At 40.4% G+C, this 20,871-nt stretch overlaps 2 protein-coding genes across 4 annotated transcripts in view; one reads left to right on the forward strand and one right to left on the reverse strand.

Annotated features, from left to right (window-relative positions):
* Window positions 1-2,451: 2,451 nt before the first annotated feature.
* Window positions 2,452-7,926, forward strand: rnf223 (ring finger protein 223). 2 transcript variants are annotated; one of them, XM_085444322.1, is made up of 2 exons: window positions 2,452-2,751; window positions 6,114-7,926. In XM_085444322.1, the coding sequence occupies exon 2, from the start codon at window positions 6,194-6,196 to the stop codon at window positions 6,899-6,901; it is 708 nt and encodes a 235-aa protein (XP_085300448.1). In that variant the 5' UTR covers window positions 2,452-2,751; window positions 6,114-6,193; the 3' UTR covers window positions 6,902-7,926. The 2 variants fall into 2 exon arrangements, with proteins under 2 accessions (XP_085300448.1, XP_085300449.1); XM_085444323.1 differs by having other exon boundaries at window positions 6,117-7,926.
* A 2,144-nt stretch (window positions 7,927-10,070) lies between these two features.
* Window positions 10,071-20,871, reverse strand: part of ptpn11b (protein tyrosine phosphatase non-receptor type 11b) — a 35,106-nt gene continuing 24,305 nt past the window's right edge. For both annotated transcript variants that reach the window (XM_085443793.1, XM_085443791.1), the window contains exons 7-16: window positions 19,642-19,738; window positions 19,345-19,424; window positions 19,011-19,166; window positions 17,849-17,980; window positions 16,908-17,062; window positions 14,752-14,819; window positions 14,491-14,642; window positions 14,151-14,251; window positions 13,924-14,049; window positions 10,071-12,701 (exon numbers count right to left, since the gene is read on the reverse strand). In XM_085443793.1, the coding sequence (XP_085299919.1) occupies window positions 13,962-14,049; window positions 14,151-14,251; window positions 14,491-14,642; window positions 14,752-14,819; window positions 16,908-17,062; window positions 17,849-17,980; window positions 19,011-19,166; window positions 19,345-19,424; window positions 19,642-19,738 (1,029 nt within the window). In that variant the 3' untranslated portion in view covers window positions 10,071-12,701; window positions 13,924-13,961. The remainder of the gene's footprint in view (window positions 12,702-13,923; window positions 14,050-14,150; window positions 14,252-14,490; window positions 14,643-14,751; window positions 14,820-16,907; window positions 17,063-17,848; window positions 17,981-19,010; window positions 19,167-19,344; window positions 19,425-19,641; window positions 19,739-20,871) is intronic.

Consider the following 20,871-nt stretch of genomic DNA (forward strand, 5'->3'; position numbering starts at 1 on the left):
ACTGTATTTATTCTTATTGTATTCTAATTTTTGCTTCATAACTTTTGCACTGTCCACTTCCTGCTGTGACAAAACAAATTTCCCACGTGTGGGACTAATAAAGGTTATCTTATCTTATCTTAAGAAACCCTCGGGAGAGCCTGATCATCAGGTTTGCACAAATTCCAGGAGAGATTTTGCCCCACTCATCTCTACAGAAACTCTCAAAATCATGTAGGTTTTTTTGGTGGCACTTGGTAACTCTGAAGTTTCAGCTCCACAGATTTTCTATAGGGCTTTAACTTTGTGTAATGTTTTGGGTCACTGATATGCTGGACATGGCAGCTTCAGTGTTCTGATTGAGGAAAGGTGGCTCTTGTCCAAGATTTTACAATACATGACAACGTCCGTTAACCCCTCAATGCTGTGTAGCTGTCCTGTAACCTTAGCAGAAAAACAGCCCCCAAATAAAATGTTGCCACCTCCATGCTTGACTGTGGGGATGGTCGAGATGATGCCAGAAAACCCCTTTTTTTTAACCTTGTGCTGACCAAAGGACTTTCTTCCAGCCTTCTCAGAATCATTTGCAGGTCCTTGAAACGAGCTTTACAGTCCACTCCCACTCCAGCCTTGTGGAGGTCTACAAGCTTGCTGCTTATGTCCTTTGACAGATCTTTGGCCTGGGAGAAATTGTTTCTGTGGACAAGTGTTTTTTTATGCGTGGATCAGATGGGCACAGAGCCAATCAGTGGGATCCAGGGGATCAAGTACCTTTTGTTTTGTTTGTTTTACTTTTCTGGATATTTGGTTGAGAGTCTGTCTCTCTCCATTAAAACAAAACTACCATAAACATTAGGGACAGTTTGTTTCTTTATAAGTAATCGAACTTAAAGAAATGCACAGGGAGCCACTGGAGACAAACGCTGGGGACTGGAGTGACGTCATGCAGTCTGGTAAAACATTAAGACGCCTATGTGCTGCTTTCTGAACTAGATGAAGGACAGAGATTCATGGAAATTTCTCGACAGGAAAGTGGAAAACGAAATTCATGCAAGCTGTAGATGCGAACATTTACAAATCCAGTAGGAGGCACATCTGAGAATCCTCAGTGTTAATTAAAAATAATCATGTCACTTACCGCCAACACTGTGCACATATTCCTACTAAAATGAAACAGCAGGAGATTCTGACCTTGGAGGCATGGCCATAGAGGTTGAGACTATCATATTCATTGTTTGAGTAACTGTCAGTTCAAGAGGACAGACAGTCAACATTGTGTCATTTTATGGCCTGTCTGCACAAACACATTCCCTTCTCACGTGTATCATTTCCCTGCCATCTATCGTGCAACATCATTCACTATAGAATTACACTCTCACTAAATCTTTGGCATGTTTATTATTTGGCCCAATACATGGATTCCAGGAAAGGGAATTAAACAAAAACAACAAAGAAAACATCTGATTGTACACCTTCTCCTTCGTCAAAGGCCGCTCTGCTTAGTGCCCAAGAAATGACTTTGCTGATACGATAGAGCAGTATTTGTGCTTGGGTTACTAAATAACTGAGTCAGTTAGGAAGCTGTTATTGCAGAGACATATTATTGCTAATGGCCAACAGCCATTAGTCATTTCCATAAGATGTAATGAGTAATCAAATAAAACACCCAACACACATCCTTCAAGTCATATAAATGAGCAGTAGCCTCTTCACGGTGGATGCCGTTGTTACTTTTGTGTTTATATCCTGTTAGAGGTGCTGATTGAATATCCTGACAGTCTTTCAAATACAGATTTGAAGAGAAGTCTTTCTAATCTCTGAGCTCTGACCTCCTTAATGGCGATCTCGCCCTCTGAGATCAAACATGATGTCATTTTTGTTTTCTTTTCTTAATGAAGTGTAGCTCGGAAAGTTTTGGAAAATGTATCAGGCTGAATTATAACGGCTTGTAATGTTGACCAGCAGCACTGCAAGTGGAGCGAGAGCCTGTTCGCATATGCAGCGGTGCTCTGGCGGGAAGATATTCCTCTATCACCACCTGTCGCCTTATCAGTGGCTACATGGAAATGAGACATGTATATGTATTGTGTATCTTAAGCACACTGGTTGTGTTAAAAAAAAAAAAAAAAAAAGGCAGTTTCAGTCTGTTTGCATTTATTTATTCTCTGAAAAAGTCAATCCTAAAGGTTTTTGTTTTAAGGGCACAGATTTGAGTGCTGTTGACAAGAAAATGAATGTTGCAGTCACGTCAATAATATATCAGATTGAGTGTGATTAGTGTGCTGTAGGTTATAGGTGTTTGTTTTATGTGTGGAGAGACAGTGAGCACAGGCAGAAAGAGGCATGAAAGAACATAAAAAGACAGGCCAGTAATGTGTACTACTCTCCTTGAAGTTGTGAGGCGTCTTCCTCCTCCCCTTCCTCCTCCTCCCTCCCCGCCTCAAGGCCAAAACTCTGTTGAGGCCATTTACATAGAGGGCTAAAAAGGGGAGCTGACAGAGCCTGACAGGTGACACTGAGGAGGGACAACTCAGAGCTGACTCTCACACAGCGAGCCATTACTCAGCCTCTGAACACGCACCCACTCGAACAAACACCACGGAGGAGGACCTCAACCTGAGCAGAGGCACAATTAACACCCCAAACTCCCTGGTGTGAATTTGGAAGTCAGTTGAATTTGACAGAGAAAAATGCTTTGCCAAGTTCTGAGGGAGTGAGCTGAGCTCGGCCCAACCGCGATCAAGACAGGAGCACATCTTAATCATCTAACAGGTAAACTGAACTTTTGTTCTTCATGCTGTTTTGAGGCAATTTTTTAAACAGTTTGTAGCTCACTGATGTTAAACTAAAAGGCTTTAAATGCTGCACTTTAGTGTTTGCACCCATATTTGATTATTTATTATTACTTATTACCCGTTAAATTGAACAAAGTCACACTCCAGGCTGTCTTTGACAAATGAGGCTGTTTTATCTCATCTCCAAACTGCTGAGATGCAAAGAGTGGTACCGTCACAACACATGTTCATGATCTCCTGCTGCAGCAGCCACATTTCACCAGTGGCTATCTGTGTATTCAGTTTATCAGATGTCTGCACTACTGCTTCCTGCATTGTCCTTTGCGCGTACACATGCTACCTGCTGAACAGATCTGTTTTTGCCTCGACCTAATCTCACGATCAGTTAAACCGTCTCGAGCCGCCCCTAGTTCAAACTGTCGGCAGGTCGAGTTACATTTACCTTTCAAATGGAGAACAGGTAGTGCGACACTAGAGATGGCAGTTGAGCCTGACACAAAGAAGCGAGGTGGGTGGGTGGGAGGGGGATGGGATAGTAATACACAAATAAGTTGTAAAAGAATTGTGTCAGTGGGATGGGTGAGGAGAAAAAAACATGTGCACCTGGTCAGCAATGTGTGATTGCAAAGGGAAGGTCAAAGCAAAGCACTGCGCAAAGACAAAGAGATTTAGTGGTGTTTTGAAGTGTTAAGGGTTGAGCAACGACTGAGTTTGAGTTAATATTTGACCTGATGAACAATATCAGGGTTTTTTTATAGCTTTTCCTCTGAATGAGGGCGTGTAACAGTTTGTAGCTGTAATTTTTTAAAAATCAAGAGAGCAAAGGAGAAAGAAATGGTCTGTGGACGCCAAGTGCAAAACCTTTCCTTTTGTTAGGGGGGAGGTTGTGTTGTTCTCTCTGCAGTGCACCTGCTGTCACTTTCTTTTGCACCAAAACAAGTGAAATGGACTCACAGCGGTTGATATCTCTAAAGTTTAACCGACTCTGTCCTATTACTGCGTATTGCTCGAGCCGTGTGCTAGGGCAGTCTACTAATACTTAAACAGAGCCCACAGGGGCTAATGATAAACTCTGAAGTATTACAATCTTTACACATTAACAGTAGAATATTTACAGGAAATTTCCAGAAGCAATCCCACAGATTCAACTACCAAAACAAGAACAAGAACAACCAAACAAACACAATGTCCCTGTGAGCAGATGTTTCTTTCTAAATGAAGTAAATTTGTAAGGTCAGAGAGTCAGACTATAATCTGTGAAGTGTCCTCAGTGCATTCCTTCTGACCAGCCACCAGACTGAAACCTGTAAAAGTTTAACAAGTTTGTTACCAGATTAACAGACATGGAAACAGAGCAGGAGATGTCACATCCAGCCAATCAGTTTAAATTTAGCTACTTTATTACTGTAGATGCAGGGAGCTTGCGTGGGATCATCAAACGACTTTTCCTCTTTTCGTAAGACCTTGACCTGGCTCAGTGTGCCTTTAAAACACATGAAATACAATAATTAGCCACATATGAACCTTTAAGTAGGTGTTTAAATATTTGCTAAATCCTTACAATGTTCAACGTTTGCTTGTTTTGCGTAAGTGTCATTTTGTGGTTAATCAGCGTTGGTAATATTGAAATGAACTGAATTTTCAGTGTGCTGCATCAGACACTAGTCACTGGGAGTGTTATCTGGAGGTCTTCTACCTCGTACTGCAGTGCCACGGGCGTCCAGTAAAGGGGCACGCCCGACAACTAAACCGCAATTTGAAAGAGAGTGTAATTGATTCAGAATCCGCGGTTAAAGGAGTCTTTAAACTGATAAGACGGGTGTAATTATACCGAGAAATCTGTCCTCATCCTACTGAAGCATTCAGCAGACATGTGGAGGGAGAGAGCTCCCTGTGCAGGAATGTGAAGGGCAGATGGAATGATTAGGTGGAGAACAAGCAGGGACTTTGTGTAGATGGGAGAACTGGGACAAGACCGGCCCTCGGGGCACAGAGAGGAGAACACCTGTGCTGACATCGTTCATCCCTAATCCACAAACACACAGAAACCCTCAAAATGACTGACTTTTAATACCAAAACTACAACATTAGGGTTCTTTCCTAGGAAGATATATAAAGCTTTGAGTTTGAATGGAATAGGGACTTTTATTGTGGATTCATTTTGAGACTCTCCCATTTTTCACACATCAATGAATCGGTTAATATTTCCAGAAGAGTAAAGAAATAATCCATTCGGCTGTTTTAGAGGGTGTTCATCAGATGTTTTAATAAAATATAAAAGAAAGTACAAGATAAAACACAAAAATACAAAAAAAGACAGGTAAAGGATCCAAACAAATTCTATGAGTCACTATTCAGCAGGCAGTTAGACGTGATGTAAAAAAAGGTGACGAAGTTAAAACTTGAAGGAGACAGTATCTGTCGTAAAAGCCAACCAAGATAAGCTCAGCGTGGTGCATGTGAGCTGTGATGACAGGACGTCTTTTAAGAGGAAGTACAAACCAAAAGAAGGCTCTCTGTGTGGAGGCTCTCCAGCCTTCAGTGAAGCCGCTTTATTCCCACCAGTTTTAAACAATTATATCAAAACTGGTTAGATAATGTAGATTCTTTTAATATTCACTGCAGCTGATGAGAGATGCTGTATAATACACTGAACAGTCTTGTAGAGACCCCAGAACGGGAATGGATTCCCAAAACAATCAGGGTGACTCTCAACACGAGTCCTCACGCTTTACATTTCCACAATGAAGACATTCACCCAGCGTGAAAATCTGATAACCCCGTAGGTGTTGACCAGGATGTTCAACAAACAGCGTTCAACAAATAACAAAAAAAGAGATCCTTGGCTTTCATTGCTTACTGAAGACTGACTCATTCACTCCCTCTACATTACAACACTAAACTACACAGTGCGCATCCAGCAGCCGTTAATAAGTTCTATGATTTATAGCAGAACTAAAGGTCTTTGGCTTTTCTTTTTTGAGGCCTGATCAAAATGTTGTCATGACTGGCGCTGTACCTGCAGCACTGCCCACACTGTGTAGGGGCTGGAGGGCTTCTTTTCATTTTGTGGTCACTTAACTGATTTATATCTTTGTGCATGCTGCCTTATCACACAGCATATTTGACCCGTTATGCATCGTTCCCGAAATACTCCTTGACAGGATAAAAACTTTAAACTTTGTAATATTATCAGTGTACCAAGTGAGGCTAAGAACACTAAGGATTTATCCAGTATGACTGGATAAATCCTGCCTTGGCTAGGCATGACTGTAAACTGTTGCAATTTCTATGGCATTTTTAAGAACTCTGAATACTAATCTGTGCATTTCACTCCAGCAGGGACTTCAGGACAGACCAAGGCAACAGCCTGAGAGCCCAAAAGGAGAGTTGACAAAGGACGTCAAAGACCTCTAAAGATGGAAGATACCCAGCAGGTTTGGCACGTGACGATACCCTCCCAGGAAGACGCTGGAGAGCTGCAAAAGAAGGTGTCAGTGGCAAACCAGCCCGAGTGCTCCATCTGCTACAACACCTACGACAATGTCTTCAAAACACCCAAGCAGCTGCAGTGCACCCACACCTTCTGCCTGGAGTGCCTTTCCCGCCTCAATGCGCTGTCCAACCACAACAACAAAAACCCCACCTTAGACATCCGTTGCCCCATCTGCCGGCAGGCCACTATTTTGCCAAAGGAAGGACCCCCAGCCCTAGCCACCAGCCGCGAGGTCCTCTGCGAGCTGCCCAGCCACCAGCAGCAGGAGGAGCCGGTGTGGCTGGAGGGGGAGAGGCTGTGCTACAAGAGCAGGCAGAATCATAATAGCTCAGGGGACCCTGAAAGTCCTACGGCCTTCTGCGTCTGCATTGACATTGGGTCCTCCAAGATGGACACTGCTCCCGAGCTTCCACAGCGCCATCTCACTATGGTGGACAGAGTGGCTGACTGCAAGAAGATGATCCTCTTCATTCTGCTCCTTGTGCTGCTTATTGTGGTCGTTTTGTGGCCTCTGCAGTGCGTGTTCAGCACCGGGAATATGCGCTGCTTCAGCGAAAGCACCCACACGACCATCAGTACCACCCCCAACCCCAACATCACCAGTGCCATGTTCAAGAAACTGGTGGGATAAACATTGAAACTACCTGGACTTCACTTGTAAATGCTTAGAATATTGTGAATGATACATTTGTACTGTTGTGTGACATTTTAATTATTATTATTATTATTTCCAAATTGTCTTAAAAGTGTATTTTATTATTGCTACACAGAAACAGCTCCTCACATTTTCAATTTGAAAAAGAGCCGCAAAGCTTAAAGCGTCTATGTGCAAACTTTTTTAGACATTTGACTTCAGTGCCTCCCGGTGGCGGTTTAAAAAACTGCAAGCAGGCAAACAGCCCGTAAAGTAACACTGACTGCAGCCATTTTCACCAGTGACATGTTATTATGGTGTTATAGGGCAAAAGAATTCTTGACATAGCTTGTTTTGTTTTTTTTTACGTTATAATGAGATGAAATTTCTTGTTCACACAGACAACCATAAACTGTAGATAAAGGATGGACTAGCTTCAGTCTGTAAAGTGAAGCCAACATGGATGCGCCTTAGCCAGCAGGGAGAACTACGTACTTCTCACCTGATTTATTACCTCATTTTTCTAAAGTGGGTGGGTCTTGTCATATCACAGCCACTCATTATGTATATTTAAAACAATAAAAAATAAAACTAAAGGCTTCAATGGTAGACCATGAACCAGCAGCTATGTCCATCTTTTACAGTCTGTGGACACGACTGATTTACAAATAACACCACACAGTGAAGCGAGACCAGCTTCATCTGTGTTTGTTTAGCGGCACAGAGAAGATGAAGAATCTCAGCACTTTAATCTGCACTTGTATTTTGAAATTAGACATGATTTTTGCTTTCTAGCAGGCTCAATGGACTGGAGCGCAGCTGGGTTAATTTATTGTGTCTACTTGTACACAACCAGGAAAGCTCAGAGACACTGGCACATGAAAGTTGAACTTTGCTTTGCAAATGTCCGTCTGGCAGCACGAAGAAGTGTTCCCAGTATGTCAATGAAAAACTATGTGTAAAGTGTGTTTTCTTAAGACCTTTTCTACAAACTTTAAATAAAAAAAACAAACAAAAACTCAGATTATGATTCTGGAAAATAAATCATTTGAACAAAGTTGAATCACAAATTAAGTTTCTAAAGCCTCAAACAGACACAAAGCTACTCACACCCTTTTATGCTAATTAAAACAAAGCGTAATCTCATTATCAAGTTAAAAAACAAACCATGCCCTATGTAACCATTAAACCGTCACCATAAAAGCCAGCTCCTCCTTTGTCTGGACAGGAAGCCGTCTTTATTTCTTCCTGGATTCTGTGTGACATGACGGAAAAAGTTAGGTTGTGGGGGCTTTCCAGAGCTCACACGTGGCATATGGATGATAAGAGCATTATGTTGATTCGAGCTTCATTTAGAGGAAGCCATAAAAGGAGAATTTCCTCAAGTACCAGCTGAAGCTGCCGGTAAATGTGGTTAAACAATAAATCCAGGCGAAAGAGAAAGGTGCTGAATCACGGCCTCGAAGCAGTTTCCCCTAAATAGAAAAAGGAAGTCAAAATAAATACTTCTTAATAAGTTCTTGTTAGTTGGAAATAAACTTCTCTACATTTAAATTGATCATTTCCTATAAAGAAGCCTTTTATAAATGCCTGCCTCCAATAAAGCAGATTTGAACGGCCAATTTTCTTGTGACAGGCAGCAAAAGAAAACTAGCTTGTTGAAATTCAGCTAGGAAAGCACTAATTTCACACTCATCGCCTGTTTTATTTGCTCTGGAGTTCTAAAGCATATTTTCTTTAAGCCACTTCAACCATGAAACACTGGTGTTTTTTCAGTCTTTCCTCCCTTGCTTTTAGTACGAGCAGGTTGGTGATCAGTACCGTGCTGTAAAGCTTTTACCAAATGAAATGACAAATGGAGTGACTAAGCATAGAAAGGTATGAGCTTGTCATTAGCACAGCCCATGATTCAGTAGCTTGTAGAACCACCTTTAGCAGCAATAAAAGTTAAAGTAATGATTTTCTGTAAGACTTTATCAAACTCTCACATCACTGTGGAGGATTTTTAGCCCACTCTCTTCTTTACAACATTGCTTCACTTCATTGAGATTTGCGGGCATTCGTTTAGGTACAGCATAAATGTTCCACCCAAAGATGAGGTCTGAACTCTGACGGGTAATTGTAGCACGATGATTCTTTTCTTTTTCAGACAGTCTGTAGCAGATTTGCTACAGTGGGATCATTCTCCTTTTGCATGACCCAGTTTGAGCAAAGCTTTAGCTGTCAGACAGATGGCGTCATATTTGACTTGAATACTTTGGTATACAGAGAAATTCATAGTTGACTCAAAGACTGCAAGGAGCCAAAGTCCTGTGGTTGCAAAACCCAGATTATCACCTCTCCACCACCATGGTTGACAGCTGGTGTGAGGTGTTTGTGCTCATGGGCTGTGTTTTTGTTAAACATAGCACTGTGCATTAAACATCTTCACTTTGGTCTCATATGTCCTGTTCCTGAAGTCTTGTGGTTTGCTAAGATCCAGCTTTGCAAACCTAAACTACTGTACTGTGCACAGGAGAAAGGAGGCCTTCTCCCAGCAACTTTTTCATAGTTCCAAAGTTTTGTGCTATCATAAACTTTAACATCAACTCAGGCCTGAAACGTAGCGCTCATGTCTTTGGTCGTGGTTTCTCTTAGAACTGCATGGTTTGACCTCAGTCTGAATTTGCTCAAACGTCCACTCCAAGACAGACTGGCACCTGTCCCAAATGTTTTTTCCACTTATAAATAATCCCAGTCTGGAACGTTGGAAGTTTGAGTTTTTGGAAGTAGCTACATATTCCTTCCCAACAGCAGTTGCTTCTTTCCTTTATGCAGAGATGCTCACATTTCTGGATAATCAGTAAATCAAATGCCTTTGATTAGCAGCACCTAGCTGCTACATTACCCTCTTCACTTCTTTGAAAGCAGCAAGTCCTTAGTTTTTCCACACACTGCTGCACTTTGGCTTATTTTTGTAAATAATTAAGCAGCTGTAATGAGTCTCACACATTCACACACTCACACCTGAGACTGTATTTAAATGATATGAAGACCTTGGTAAAGACCCGATTATTTTTATGAAACGTACCGATATGACATGACTGTAGAATGAAAGATTCTCTCTCCTTTGAAGTAACAAACTAAAAGAACATAAAATCAAATGAAAACATTTAACCTTATATAGTGCCATCATAGATTTTTATTAAACTATGATAAATCATTTTGTTGCTCTGACAGATCATCGTGTCAGCCGTTGTAGTCTATACAGCAAAAAACAAGGCGTCTGGGTGGAGCCAGTGCAAGAAAAAGAGCAAAAGGGAAAAGCTTCCACTGAACGACACTACTCATTTCGGGTTTACTGCAATCAGAGGAACAGGGGGATGAAAAAACAAAAACTAACAAAACAAACAAAAAACCTCCGAAATGCACACACATTGAACTCATGTTCAAGTAAGTGTAAGATGACGAGCAGAGTGAAAATACCACATTACTTCTGCAAAGCTCTGTGTGCGCTGGTACAACTCAGAGCCTGAATTTTATCATTGGTAAAATTACAGATTTACAAAAAAGTCAAGGTACAAAAAAAGCAAGAACAAATAAAAATCAAAAACTATACAATCTGAAACAAAAAACAAAAGATAAACACTGATGGCAAAAATTTAGTGCACTACAAAAAAAAAAACAAAAAAGCTGACGAACATCCACACAGCCTGAGGTTCAGCAGTTTCACACTTTCAAGTACTGATGTTTCACCAAATCATAAACACAATCTGACCAATAGAGGCAGAAGAAAAATACAAGAAAGAAAGAAAAAAATTATCCCAGCGCAGGACGAAGAAAACAAACCAACAAGTCTCATTCATTGGACATAAATCACAGTTCATGAAGAGAAAAACAAAAACAGGAGGATTCACACGCCATCAGTGCTCGAATTCAAGGGACGAACAAGTGGTGCAGCATTTTCTTCACCCACAGACGTCCTGTGGGCCTTCACCGACATTCATGTAAAACAGAGCTTTTATTCACATAAGAGTCAACCATTTAAAGAAAGAAGAACTTGATTGTGCTTGGCTGCATCATAAATTGTGTTCATTTCAAAAATAACATTAAATCACAAGCTGCACCTGCGGGAGTCCAGCTGTAAAGACGAACGGTGTGAACGAGTGCCACGCAGTCACGCTTTTATTTTGATGCTTGAATAGGAAAAAAGTGGACTGAACATATTACCAAGGGTACGTTCCACCGGTCAGACATTCAGTAGTTTGTTGGGGTTTTTTTATATAAAAAAAAGAAAAGAAAAAAAAAAGGGGGGTTTTCAGGACATTGAGTGACTACGGTTTAAACCATCTAGGACAGACTTCCAACATTTCTACGCTTCTATTTGCACAGGATATTTTGGTGCTGCTTCTTGAGGCTAAAAGTAGCCAACAAGCTGCTGCACAGCCCTTTGCACAGCGGCACCGCTGTCTTCCTTATCACATCAGTGACGTCAGCTTACTCTCTCTGCTATCATCAAGCCTGGATTACGGCCATCTTCTAAATTACTTTTTGGAGACAAATCTATTCTTCAATCTCGGGGTGATTACAGTGGGCCAGATGGCCATCTGCCTCACTGTAATCGCCCCCCTTTCCCTTGTCTCCTTGTGACAATCTACCCCCTGACAGATGTTGAACAGCATCAGACCCGCTGATTAACAAGGACGACCAGTCAAACTAAGCTGCGAGACGGCGGTCGGCTGAGCACGACTCCGACCGTCCATTCAGGAATCCTTTCCACCCAGTTTTCTGTCAAATATGGACTTCAAATATCTAAGAATGATTTCTTACACCACAGCGCATCTTTATAAATATATATTTAAATAAACATCAAAACATAACCATTATACCAACATCAGTAAAAGAAAAAAAAATGACTTCATGGACAGAACAGCCCTAGTTTTCATGAATGACTGTTCTTTAACTGGAGGTCATGTTCACGTTCATAGACAGTCGGGGCAGACGGGTTTTGTCCCGACAGCGAAAACAAATCACCTCCAAAATTGTCAAAGAACAGTGGATTGCATTTGCAGCTAGTGAGATTATATATAACTCCTTCACAATACAAAACTTTGATAATCAGTCATATCTAAATAAAATTTATTCACTTTCACAACTTAAAAAGACAACTTCATTAAAGATTCAAAGGAGGGAGGGGACTTGCTTGCCCGTCTTGTGACTGGGGTCATGAAGCAGGTTATGCAACTGCCCTTGCCATCACTCAGCGGCCACATTAATAACCACCACAGCTGGACAGACAGAACACAGCAAAAACGGTCTTAGAATCCAATTTAGACGACAAGCAGCCAAGACTGAGAAAGAGATAACCGAGTGAGTCGGGGCAGCGTGCGGACAAACGGCTTAGTTTTGACCTCTTCCCTTAGTCCCACACAGCTACGTTCACTTGAGGCCAGGCCGGGCTCCACATTTAATATCTGTCACCCTAAGAGAAAACTGTTTTTCGCCCTCATGTAGACTTGCAGAGTAACAGTGGGTTTGGGTTGGCTAGATTACAGACACATCCTGTGACAAGGCACTTGTGCTGGTTAAGAAAGGGAGAAGCATTAGCACAGGAGGGAAGAAAAAGGGCAAGTGGAAGTGGGGGGCCTGAGTAAGAGCACTATGCTGTGGACTCCACAGAAGTCCGGACAGACAGAAGTCCAGCAGGACGGTGGCAGCAGACACATCAGCCCGCCACTTTCGGTCCACGCCAAGATCCAGCGATGTGGAGTGTACCGAGTGTGGAGCCCCCCCCACCCTCCCAAGGGATTTTCAGGAGCTGAGAAAGTGAAAGAAACACAGACATGTAGACCAAGTACGGTTTGGATTTTACATTTCATGACTTGATGCTCGAATCAGATCGAAATTATAAAATAAATATAATGACGCTGTTCTCAAGCATCACTGAAGTTACACAAACATGTCCTCAGTCTTTCTGGCAGGGATCTTATTTACTCATTTATTATTAATTAGATTTTTATAACTTCACTCAGGACATTTTGATATTTAGGAATTTATTGATCCATCATGCTGCTCTTCAACATTCCCTGTTGAGTGCTGCACATCAAGCAGCAATAGGTGCAGGTTTAAGTGCACCCATTACTTACTTAATACTTTCTACATACAATCATATACGCCTCCAACCACACGCTCGTAAACACTGATGCACAGCTAAAAATTTGAAACTACCCATGAAAATTAAATCTTTTCCATATTTGTATCAAAGTTTGAGCCAAGAAAGACGGAGAGAGGCTGAGGAGAATGGTAGTTAGTCTTTTATGTTATGCATTTTAAAAAATATCTGACAGAAGTCCTCCAGAAACAACACGCCACATTCAATTAATGCATTTTAAATACATTCAACTGTAATCAATGCTGTATTCAGAATACGTTTTGTGCCTGTGACCCCAGAATCAAAGTCATGATTCATTCCCTGTAACACTGCTGGGTTCCTTGTCTTGGTGCTTATATTAGTCACCATGACAGAAAAGAATGACAGTGTGAGAACTGAGGTTCATTATAATTTGAAATTAAATTCAGTCTTTTGTTGCTCTTAAAAAAAAAAAAAGAAAAAAAAAAAGAAAAAAGAAGGGAGCACTGGTATTCTTTAAAGCCAACTCAGCTGCTCCTGGCTAACCTATAATTTAAAACTGAAAAAAATATAGGAAAAGTACCTTTCTGCTTACACACGGAAAATTAATTCAACACTGGAAGAAACAGAACTTTCCGCCATCAGCGGAAGAACACCTTGAGCTTTGATTTTAGGGGAAACATTTTCTGACACGTCAGGCTTAAGTTAGTTTTGTTTTGTTTTTTCCACCCAAAGCTACATTTACTGTTAATGGAATCCAGCACGTGAAACCAGAAATGCTTGTGGTAGTTTTCTAAACTGACTAAGGCAGAAGGAAAAGGAAACAATGAAACAAACAATGTTGGGCTTTTTTTTTCCTAGCTTAAAGGATGGATCTCTGAGAAACATGGAAATAAAAATTGACACTTACAGAGAGGCAGACAGAAGAGGAGGTCCACGGCGCCGATTTTACCTCCTGGTATTACTGCTGAAAGATGTCTGAGGGCTTTTGAAGTTTATGTTCTCGTATACGCTTGATGAATCGTCGTTTGTCAGCCTAAAAGAGAAAATAATCGCTGTGAAAATGAACCCACTGTCAAACCCTGTTTAAGTCCTATGATGACATTTTTTGAACACGTGTATGCCTGATGGACTTACACAGAAGAAGAGCGTGAGGAGGTCATGTTGTGCTTGGACCTCGAGTTGGTCATCTGGGGATATTTGATATTGGAATATTCCCTCTCTGTCATCTTATTCCTCTGAAAAGTGACAAAAAATAAATTAATCTGTCATCTACTGAAATTACTCAATCTCAAACTGTAACCACATTCAGCAGTGAAAGAGCAAGTGGTAAACACGCCTAACCAGCTGACATGCTGATGATTTGCCTCTCAGCTCTAGCGTTTAAAATGTAACTGACGGACTTTATACGGCTTCACTGCTCCGTCAAAAATCTAATGTTTTAATACAGTAAAAAAACACTAATATAGCCAATTACCTGCTCCTCCTCCAGTCTCTTCTGCACTGTGTCTATGTACTGCTGCACAGCCATGTAGATGAACTTATACTGAGCCTCTGTTTGCACCATGCCTGATCTCTGCTGCCGTACCCTCTGGATGGTCTTTGGGACATCGATGTCGCAGTCGAGACCTAAAACACGCAGATCCAAATGTTAGCAGAACTGAAGCACAAAGATATATATCTTTATTAAAAAGTAAAGGATTCACAATCCAGAAAGTTTCATATCTGAGCCTCATACCTTGGCGGTTAATAATGTCGATAAGGATGTCAATGACGATAATTGTGCCAGTTCTGCCGATGCCTGCACTTTAACAAGAAGAAGTTTAAGGTTAAAACCATGTGTAGCTACAATACTTGAAGAAAAGCATCAGAATCCAGGTGAAAAACAGTTATGAGAATATTTGAGTACACAAGTATAAGCTGAGGTTTCACTTGTTTTTATTTCCATTTATTGCTTTAAGGGAAAAAAAAAAATCAACAATTTTCATCAACAATCCCACCATTAATGTCTGCTGATGTAGACCGTGAAGGCAATGGACAATTGTGGTGCTTTCAAAGTAGTCAGCAGAAATCAGGCCCACTGTTTACAAATGCAGATAAGCTTAAAATGTGCTGACAAACTGCTGAATTGACTGCAAAACCAGAATATGGACTGTTGAGCTGCATGAAACCAAACCCCGCTCAAACTTGACTGGTAAACAGTGCTGAGACAACCAGAAGGCTTCTGCTATCTTGGTCCTTGCTTACAGACTGTGCATAAGCACATCTCTGTTTATAGAGGCGGATTTATCTGAAGCCAGCTGACCGCTGTGTTTAAGAGTCAGGTCAGTGTTGTCCTTGTGTTTACAGTACATGTTTGGATGGGTGTGTTAAGAGAAAGAATACCACACTAAAAAAACTGTTTAAAACATTTGGTATCAACATGTCTGCAAACGCAATAGACACAGTGTGTGTGCAAAACTGTACGTCTGAATTTTTAAAAAAAAAAAGTTTTTTATGTTAATTAATTTGGGATATTTTTTTTTCAAGACATTGCATTTATCGCAACAATGTGTGTGTTGCTTGTTTTGATATATCCATTAAAAACAGATCAAACAGCTGCCTGTTCTCTACAGACTTTTAATAGTTAGGCCCTCAAAATTACCTATTATATTTAGTTATATTCAGCGAGATTAAGAGTGTGTGTGTTTAAACCTTCATTTCTGAACGAACACCGAGCTTGGGACTTAATCGGAGGTCGACATTGATTGTGGCCGACCACATTGTGGTCACACTATATCGGCCGAATTAAAATGAAAATTAAAACTGACAAGTTGTTAACCAAACTGGCGTTCTTAACTCCAGATTATAAACCTTAATCATAGCACACCCAAGTGGCCAACTGGAAAAAAAAAAAAAAAATTAAACAAATTCAGTTGGTGAAATTTAGGTGCTTACGATTAACCCTTACAACCACAGGAGCATTTTCAGCTGGGGCCAGCCTGATTGACATACATTGTGTAGATTTGCACTTTTAGCTCATTTCAAAGGGATTCTGCTGATCTGGTGGCTGGACAGACTGCTGAAGTCCAATGTTCTTCCTCATGTTCACAAAACCACTTTGAACTTGCTTTGTGACTAACTCTTTGTGACTATGAAAGTAAAATGAAACTTGTAAAAGGAAACAATAAATAAATATGTAAACACAAACACAGCCAGCTTTAGTTTCAACTATGAAACTATATTTAAACTATGACCAACTCACATTAAGAGGCCAAAAGTGTATATGCCACTATACCAAGTGCAGACTTTAACCAGCAGGTAGGGTTCCCAGGTTCTTGGTATTAATGTCAAAATTTGGCCACAACTCCAAATGGATATTCATCAAACAAGCTGGGTTTTTTTTTTGTTAAGTCTCAGATTTCAGTTCCTGGTTACAAGGAATTAAACCTGATGCTGAACTAAAGGTTTCTGATTCTGGGACACTTTCCAGTTGTAAGGAGCAGTCATCAATATTTTTATAGCCACTCTGAGTAAACTGTAGAAACCACCAGGAGTTCAGCACTTTCAAAAGTAGTCAAACCAGTTGCCCAGTACCGACAGTGCTATCACAGACAAGTCACTGAGATGCCAGTCGCACCATTTTGATATCAACAGACTTTCATCTTTCAGTACATCACTGGCTGATGGGATGCCTGCATATTAAAAAAAAAAAAAAAAAAAAAAAACAACAACCACAACAGCAGATGCTTCTAACAAAGTGCTTTATGTATGTGTATGCAGAAGAACATAACTGTTATTGTCAGTGTGAGAAACCGATCTCTTTGTTGTTGTTTTTTTATAATCCCAACCCAGAATTAGTGAAGTTGCATGAGCATCCTATAATAAAATAGTCCATTTTCTTCCTTGTCATACCTGCAGTGGACGACAATTGGCCCAGTGTGTGGAATGGTGCTCTGGGTGCGGTTGACCTCCTCTAGGAACCAGAGGACGCCTCCAGGCTCGTTGGGCACTCCGTGGTCTGGCCAGCTCAGGTACTGATAGTGCCAGATGTACCTCACAGGCTCCTTCTATAAGTGACAAATATGATGAGGTGAAGTTACCAAAAAACGATTTAAAAACAAAAAACAAACAAACAAAAAAAAAACAGAACTAGCTATCGGAAAATGAAAACCAAAGGATTCCTAGAACCTAAGACATTTCCTCTCCAAATCAGCCTGATGAGACTGTGTTAATGGAAACTCACAATCAAATAACATCATAATTCTCAATAAACCAAAGTGTTGTTTGTGTTGTCACACCTTATCTGAATAGCCTACGTCGTGCTTCTGATCACATTTCTTCTGAATAAAAACTGAACTGAAACATACAGACCTATTCTGGAAACTAACTGGAACTAGACTGAAATGAAAAGAAAAAACTCAAATCAAAATTTAACCCATTTAAAGAAGAACTGTAATAAAAGTTAACAGAGGATATTCCATCTCTGTTGCTATAGCCCACCTAACATCCAGACTGTGTGTGTGTGTGTCCAAATATCACCCCTGAAATATTCAGTGTTCCTCACTGATCAAAGCAACAGCCTCTAAGCTTTCATTAATAAACACAGAAAAAAGAAAAGCAGGCACTCTGAACTTTTTGCTTATTATTGTATACACGCGCCAAACGCAGCATTAGAGATTTATTTATTTATGCATTTAGCACAAGAAAACTGAGCATGAGCACTGGATTGTGGATCTGTGAATCCACAAGTGCAAGCTTATAGTGTACAAACACAAGCATGTGCATGTGTGGTGTGAGATAATTTGTCCTCAGGTCAGTGGGTCGGCTCAGACTGGGAATAGAGCGTTCCCTACCCGGTCCAGACGTGTCACCTCCAGCTTCCTCAGGATATGGTCTTGTGCTGGCCGCTCGTCCACATTCCTCACCAGCACTTTTCCAAACTCCTTAGTGGCATGAAGGTCTGGCCAGTAACGGAAACATTTGTTCTAAATCAGAGCAAAAAGTAGGATTTAGTTTTCCATCCAGCCTAAAAGGTGACTGTTTGGCAGCAAAGGGTAACATGGATGTAGTTCTTAATATTCAACTCAAAGCTTAGATATCTATGGTTTTAAGTCTGCGGAAAGTTTTAAACATAAGCACAAATCTTGCTGTAATTGTTTTTATTTTCTTGGTTTTAAATACGTCTGACGTATGAAAGGGTTTATAATGGTGCATGCAGCATCTATTTACATGATGTACTTGATGTGTAAAGTACACAAAAATAGAAGAGCAAGTCGTGCCTGTGTGTGTAGATCTATGAATATTTTAAAGCATGCAAAAATGCCCAAGTGCCTGCTGCATTAACGTCTTTTATCAGTCAAACTGATACTGAAAAGACACAAAGTGTGCATTAAAAAAAATCAATAAATAATAAAATGAAAAATGCACTACAATGCTGGGAATGAAGCTTTTGATACTAAAAATTCCTGAAGCATGACCTTCCAACACTGTTTGATTTGCCCTCTCTAATGAAAAATACTGCTCTGACTGACGAGTATTAGACCATCGAAAGAACCCGCTCATCTCGAGCAGCTTTTCAATCAGCTTACATGTCATATCAGCCATCTTTCTCCCCTCCCCCCTAAACTTAACACACGCCATCATTGCTACTACATGACCGCACACCAATCTACAGCCATCTAATAATGCTTTACATCTGAAAAAGCTGAACAAAAATGAGTGAGAGCAAACCACCAGTATTTCATATAGGGCAATGCATAAAATGTGAGCATTTTAAATTAAATCAGAAATATGTTTTTATGTTGACAGTTTTTCTCTTCCATCCACTGAAACAGGATAAAGAAAAAAGATAACAGCAAAAGAAAAATTTTATCAGGAAAAGTAAGACATTTCCATTACGTCCATTAGCTTTCCTTTAGGTATTTTGTACATGGAACTAGAGTTTCACTGCCCCACAGACCCTCTGCTAAAATATAAAGCTGCATATTTGGGGGACGCTTGCTGCAAACTGCTCACCCGTCCTCGTTCCATCTCCTTTGTGGTCATGACAATTACATGTGAATTCTCCTGATACACCATCTTCCAGAAGTCAACGACTGTGTTTTGTAGACACCCTTGGGTGGCAATGAAGACTTTCCCCTCCTCCACAAAACGTCCATCTTCATGCATACTCTATGGGTGTGAGCATGAATGATAATTATGCAGCTATGATCACATGAAGATGAGAACCTAGCATGCTACCAGATAAATGTTCTCAAAATCCCAGGAATACTCATTATTATTACTACTACTATATTTTTTTATAATGCATTTGTTGATACACGTCTTATCTAATGCTGAACACACTCACTCTGATATAGTTGGCATTGATGTAGTCTGAACCAGGAACATCAGGATCCATTTCCCTGATTTCAACACGTGTCGTGTCGACTGAAAACACAAAGTAAAAACTATTAGTACACAACAAAAAGTCTACAGCTTTGTGAGACCACACTAGATTTTGTCCCCTCCCCAAACATAACATAAAGGCTGTGAGCCATCAAAGCAAAACTCTGCATGCTCTGCTTAGGCCTCTATGTTGTCTATTTGTGTCACTTTCCACAGGAAGTTGGAGAGGCAGGAAATGGCAGGCTGCTGTGTGACTCACAGGGGAGGATATTCTTGTATCTGTTTTTACTCTTGTTTTCTGGCTTTTGGCCTTCTTTCCGGGGATACAGCAGTTTACACTCCTGCTGCTGAAGTACCTGAAGATTGACAGCAAAACAAAGAGAAACACAGAGTTGGGGGAAGTTTCGAACAAAAGGAAATCCACAATAATGGAACTGAAATTTAAAGGAAGACAATTATATATGAGCTACTCTAGATTAAAGTTAACAGTGTAATGGGCTTTTACTACAGCAGGGGTCACTCTGGAGTGGAACAATAGGAAAACGGCAGCATTCACATTGCACAATGAAGAGGAAGCATTTCACCATACGAGTTGTTATTAACAGCACAGTTCTTTATTTATACTTCCTATTAAAATTCATTTTAGAGGCCGGCTCTGCTTTTGAAGAATAGATATGTCAAGCAATTATATCAATCTTTATTTCCTTTGCAATGATAATTAAAACCAGGTGTGCCATGAATTAGGGCTGCCACGATTAGTCGACTAGTCACGATTACGTCGACTATCAAAATCGTCGACGATTAATTTAATAGTCGACGCGTCGTTTGAAGCTTTGTAAGATCACAAAAGACGCAGGAATAAGTAGTAGGATTTAAGAGTGTAATAACGGCCTGAAACAGAAGATGGCAGCACTGCATGTACAAGGATGCCAGCTGCCGTTAAACCCTGAAGAAGAAGAAGCTGTGTCCCAGAATTCATAGCGCGGCCATGCTCAGTTTCCAACAATGGCGGCAGCTAGTTAGTTTTAATGTTACTCTTATTATTCATTCTGGGTCACAAAATAAACATTTTACACATTTTCAGGCGCGAATGTAACTGTGTAAACCTCAAATACGGCCTGATATCCATTTATGAGGACATTATACTACTACTGTTATGTGGCTCTGATTTTTCATAAAAACAAAAATCAGGTTTTTCTTTGTTTATACATTTATCGGGCCCCAATATGCCCAAATATCAAAGAGAAATTAAAAATGCATGCAGTGGAAGAGTTCGGGTCTTAGGAGGTTAAACATGATATATAAGTCACTTAGAAAACTTAAAATGTTATTGTTTGGCTTTTTTCAGTATTTTATTTGTTCCTGAGTAAATCGGTTTGGCTGAGATTAAAGTTATAGTTTTTACACAGCTGAATAAACGTCAAGCAGACAGCTGATTATCAGAAGTGTGAGATGCTCGAGAATATACTCCGGTGTCCTGTTATATTTT

This window comes from Copadichromis virginalis, linkage group LG20 (assembly GCF_057382275.1).
Source record: "Copadichromis virginalis isolate Kocher_CV1m ecotype Utaka linkage group LG20, C_Virginalis_male_GT1.1, whole genome shotgun sequence".
In the NCBI taxonomy this organism is placed as follows: domain Eukaryota; kingdom Metazoa; phylum Chordata; class Actinopteri; order Cichliformes; family Cichlidae; genus Copadichromis; species Copadichromis virginalis.

What these genes read in the sequence shown, in the direction of transcription:
- rnf223 (XM_085444322.1), top strand. Translation starts at nt 6,194, where the DNA reads ATGGAAGATACCCAGCAGGTTTGGCACGTGACGATACCCTCCCAGGAA.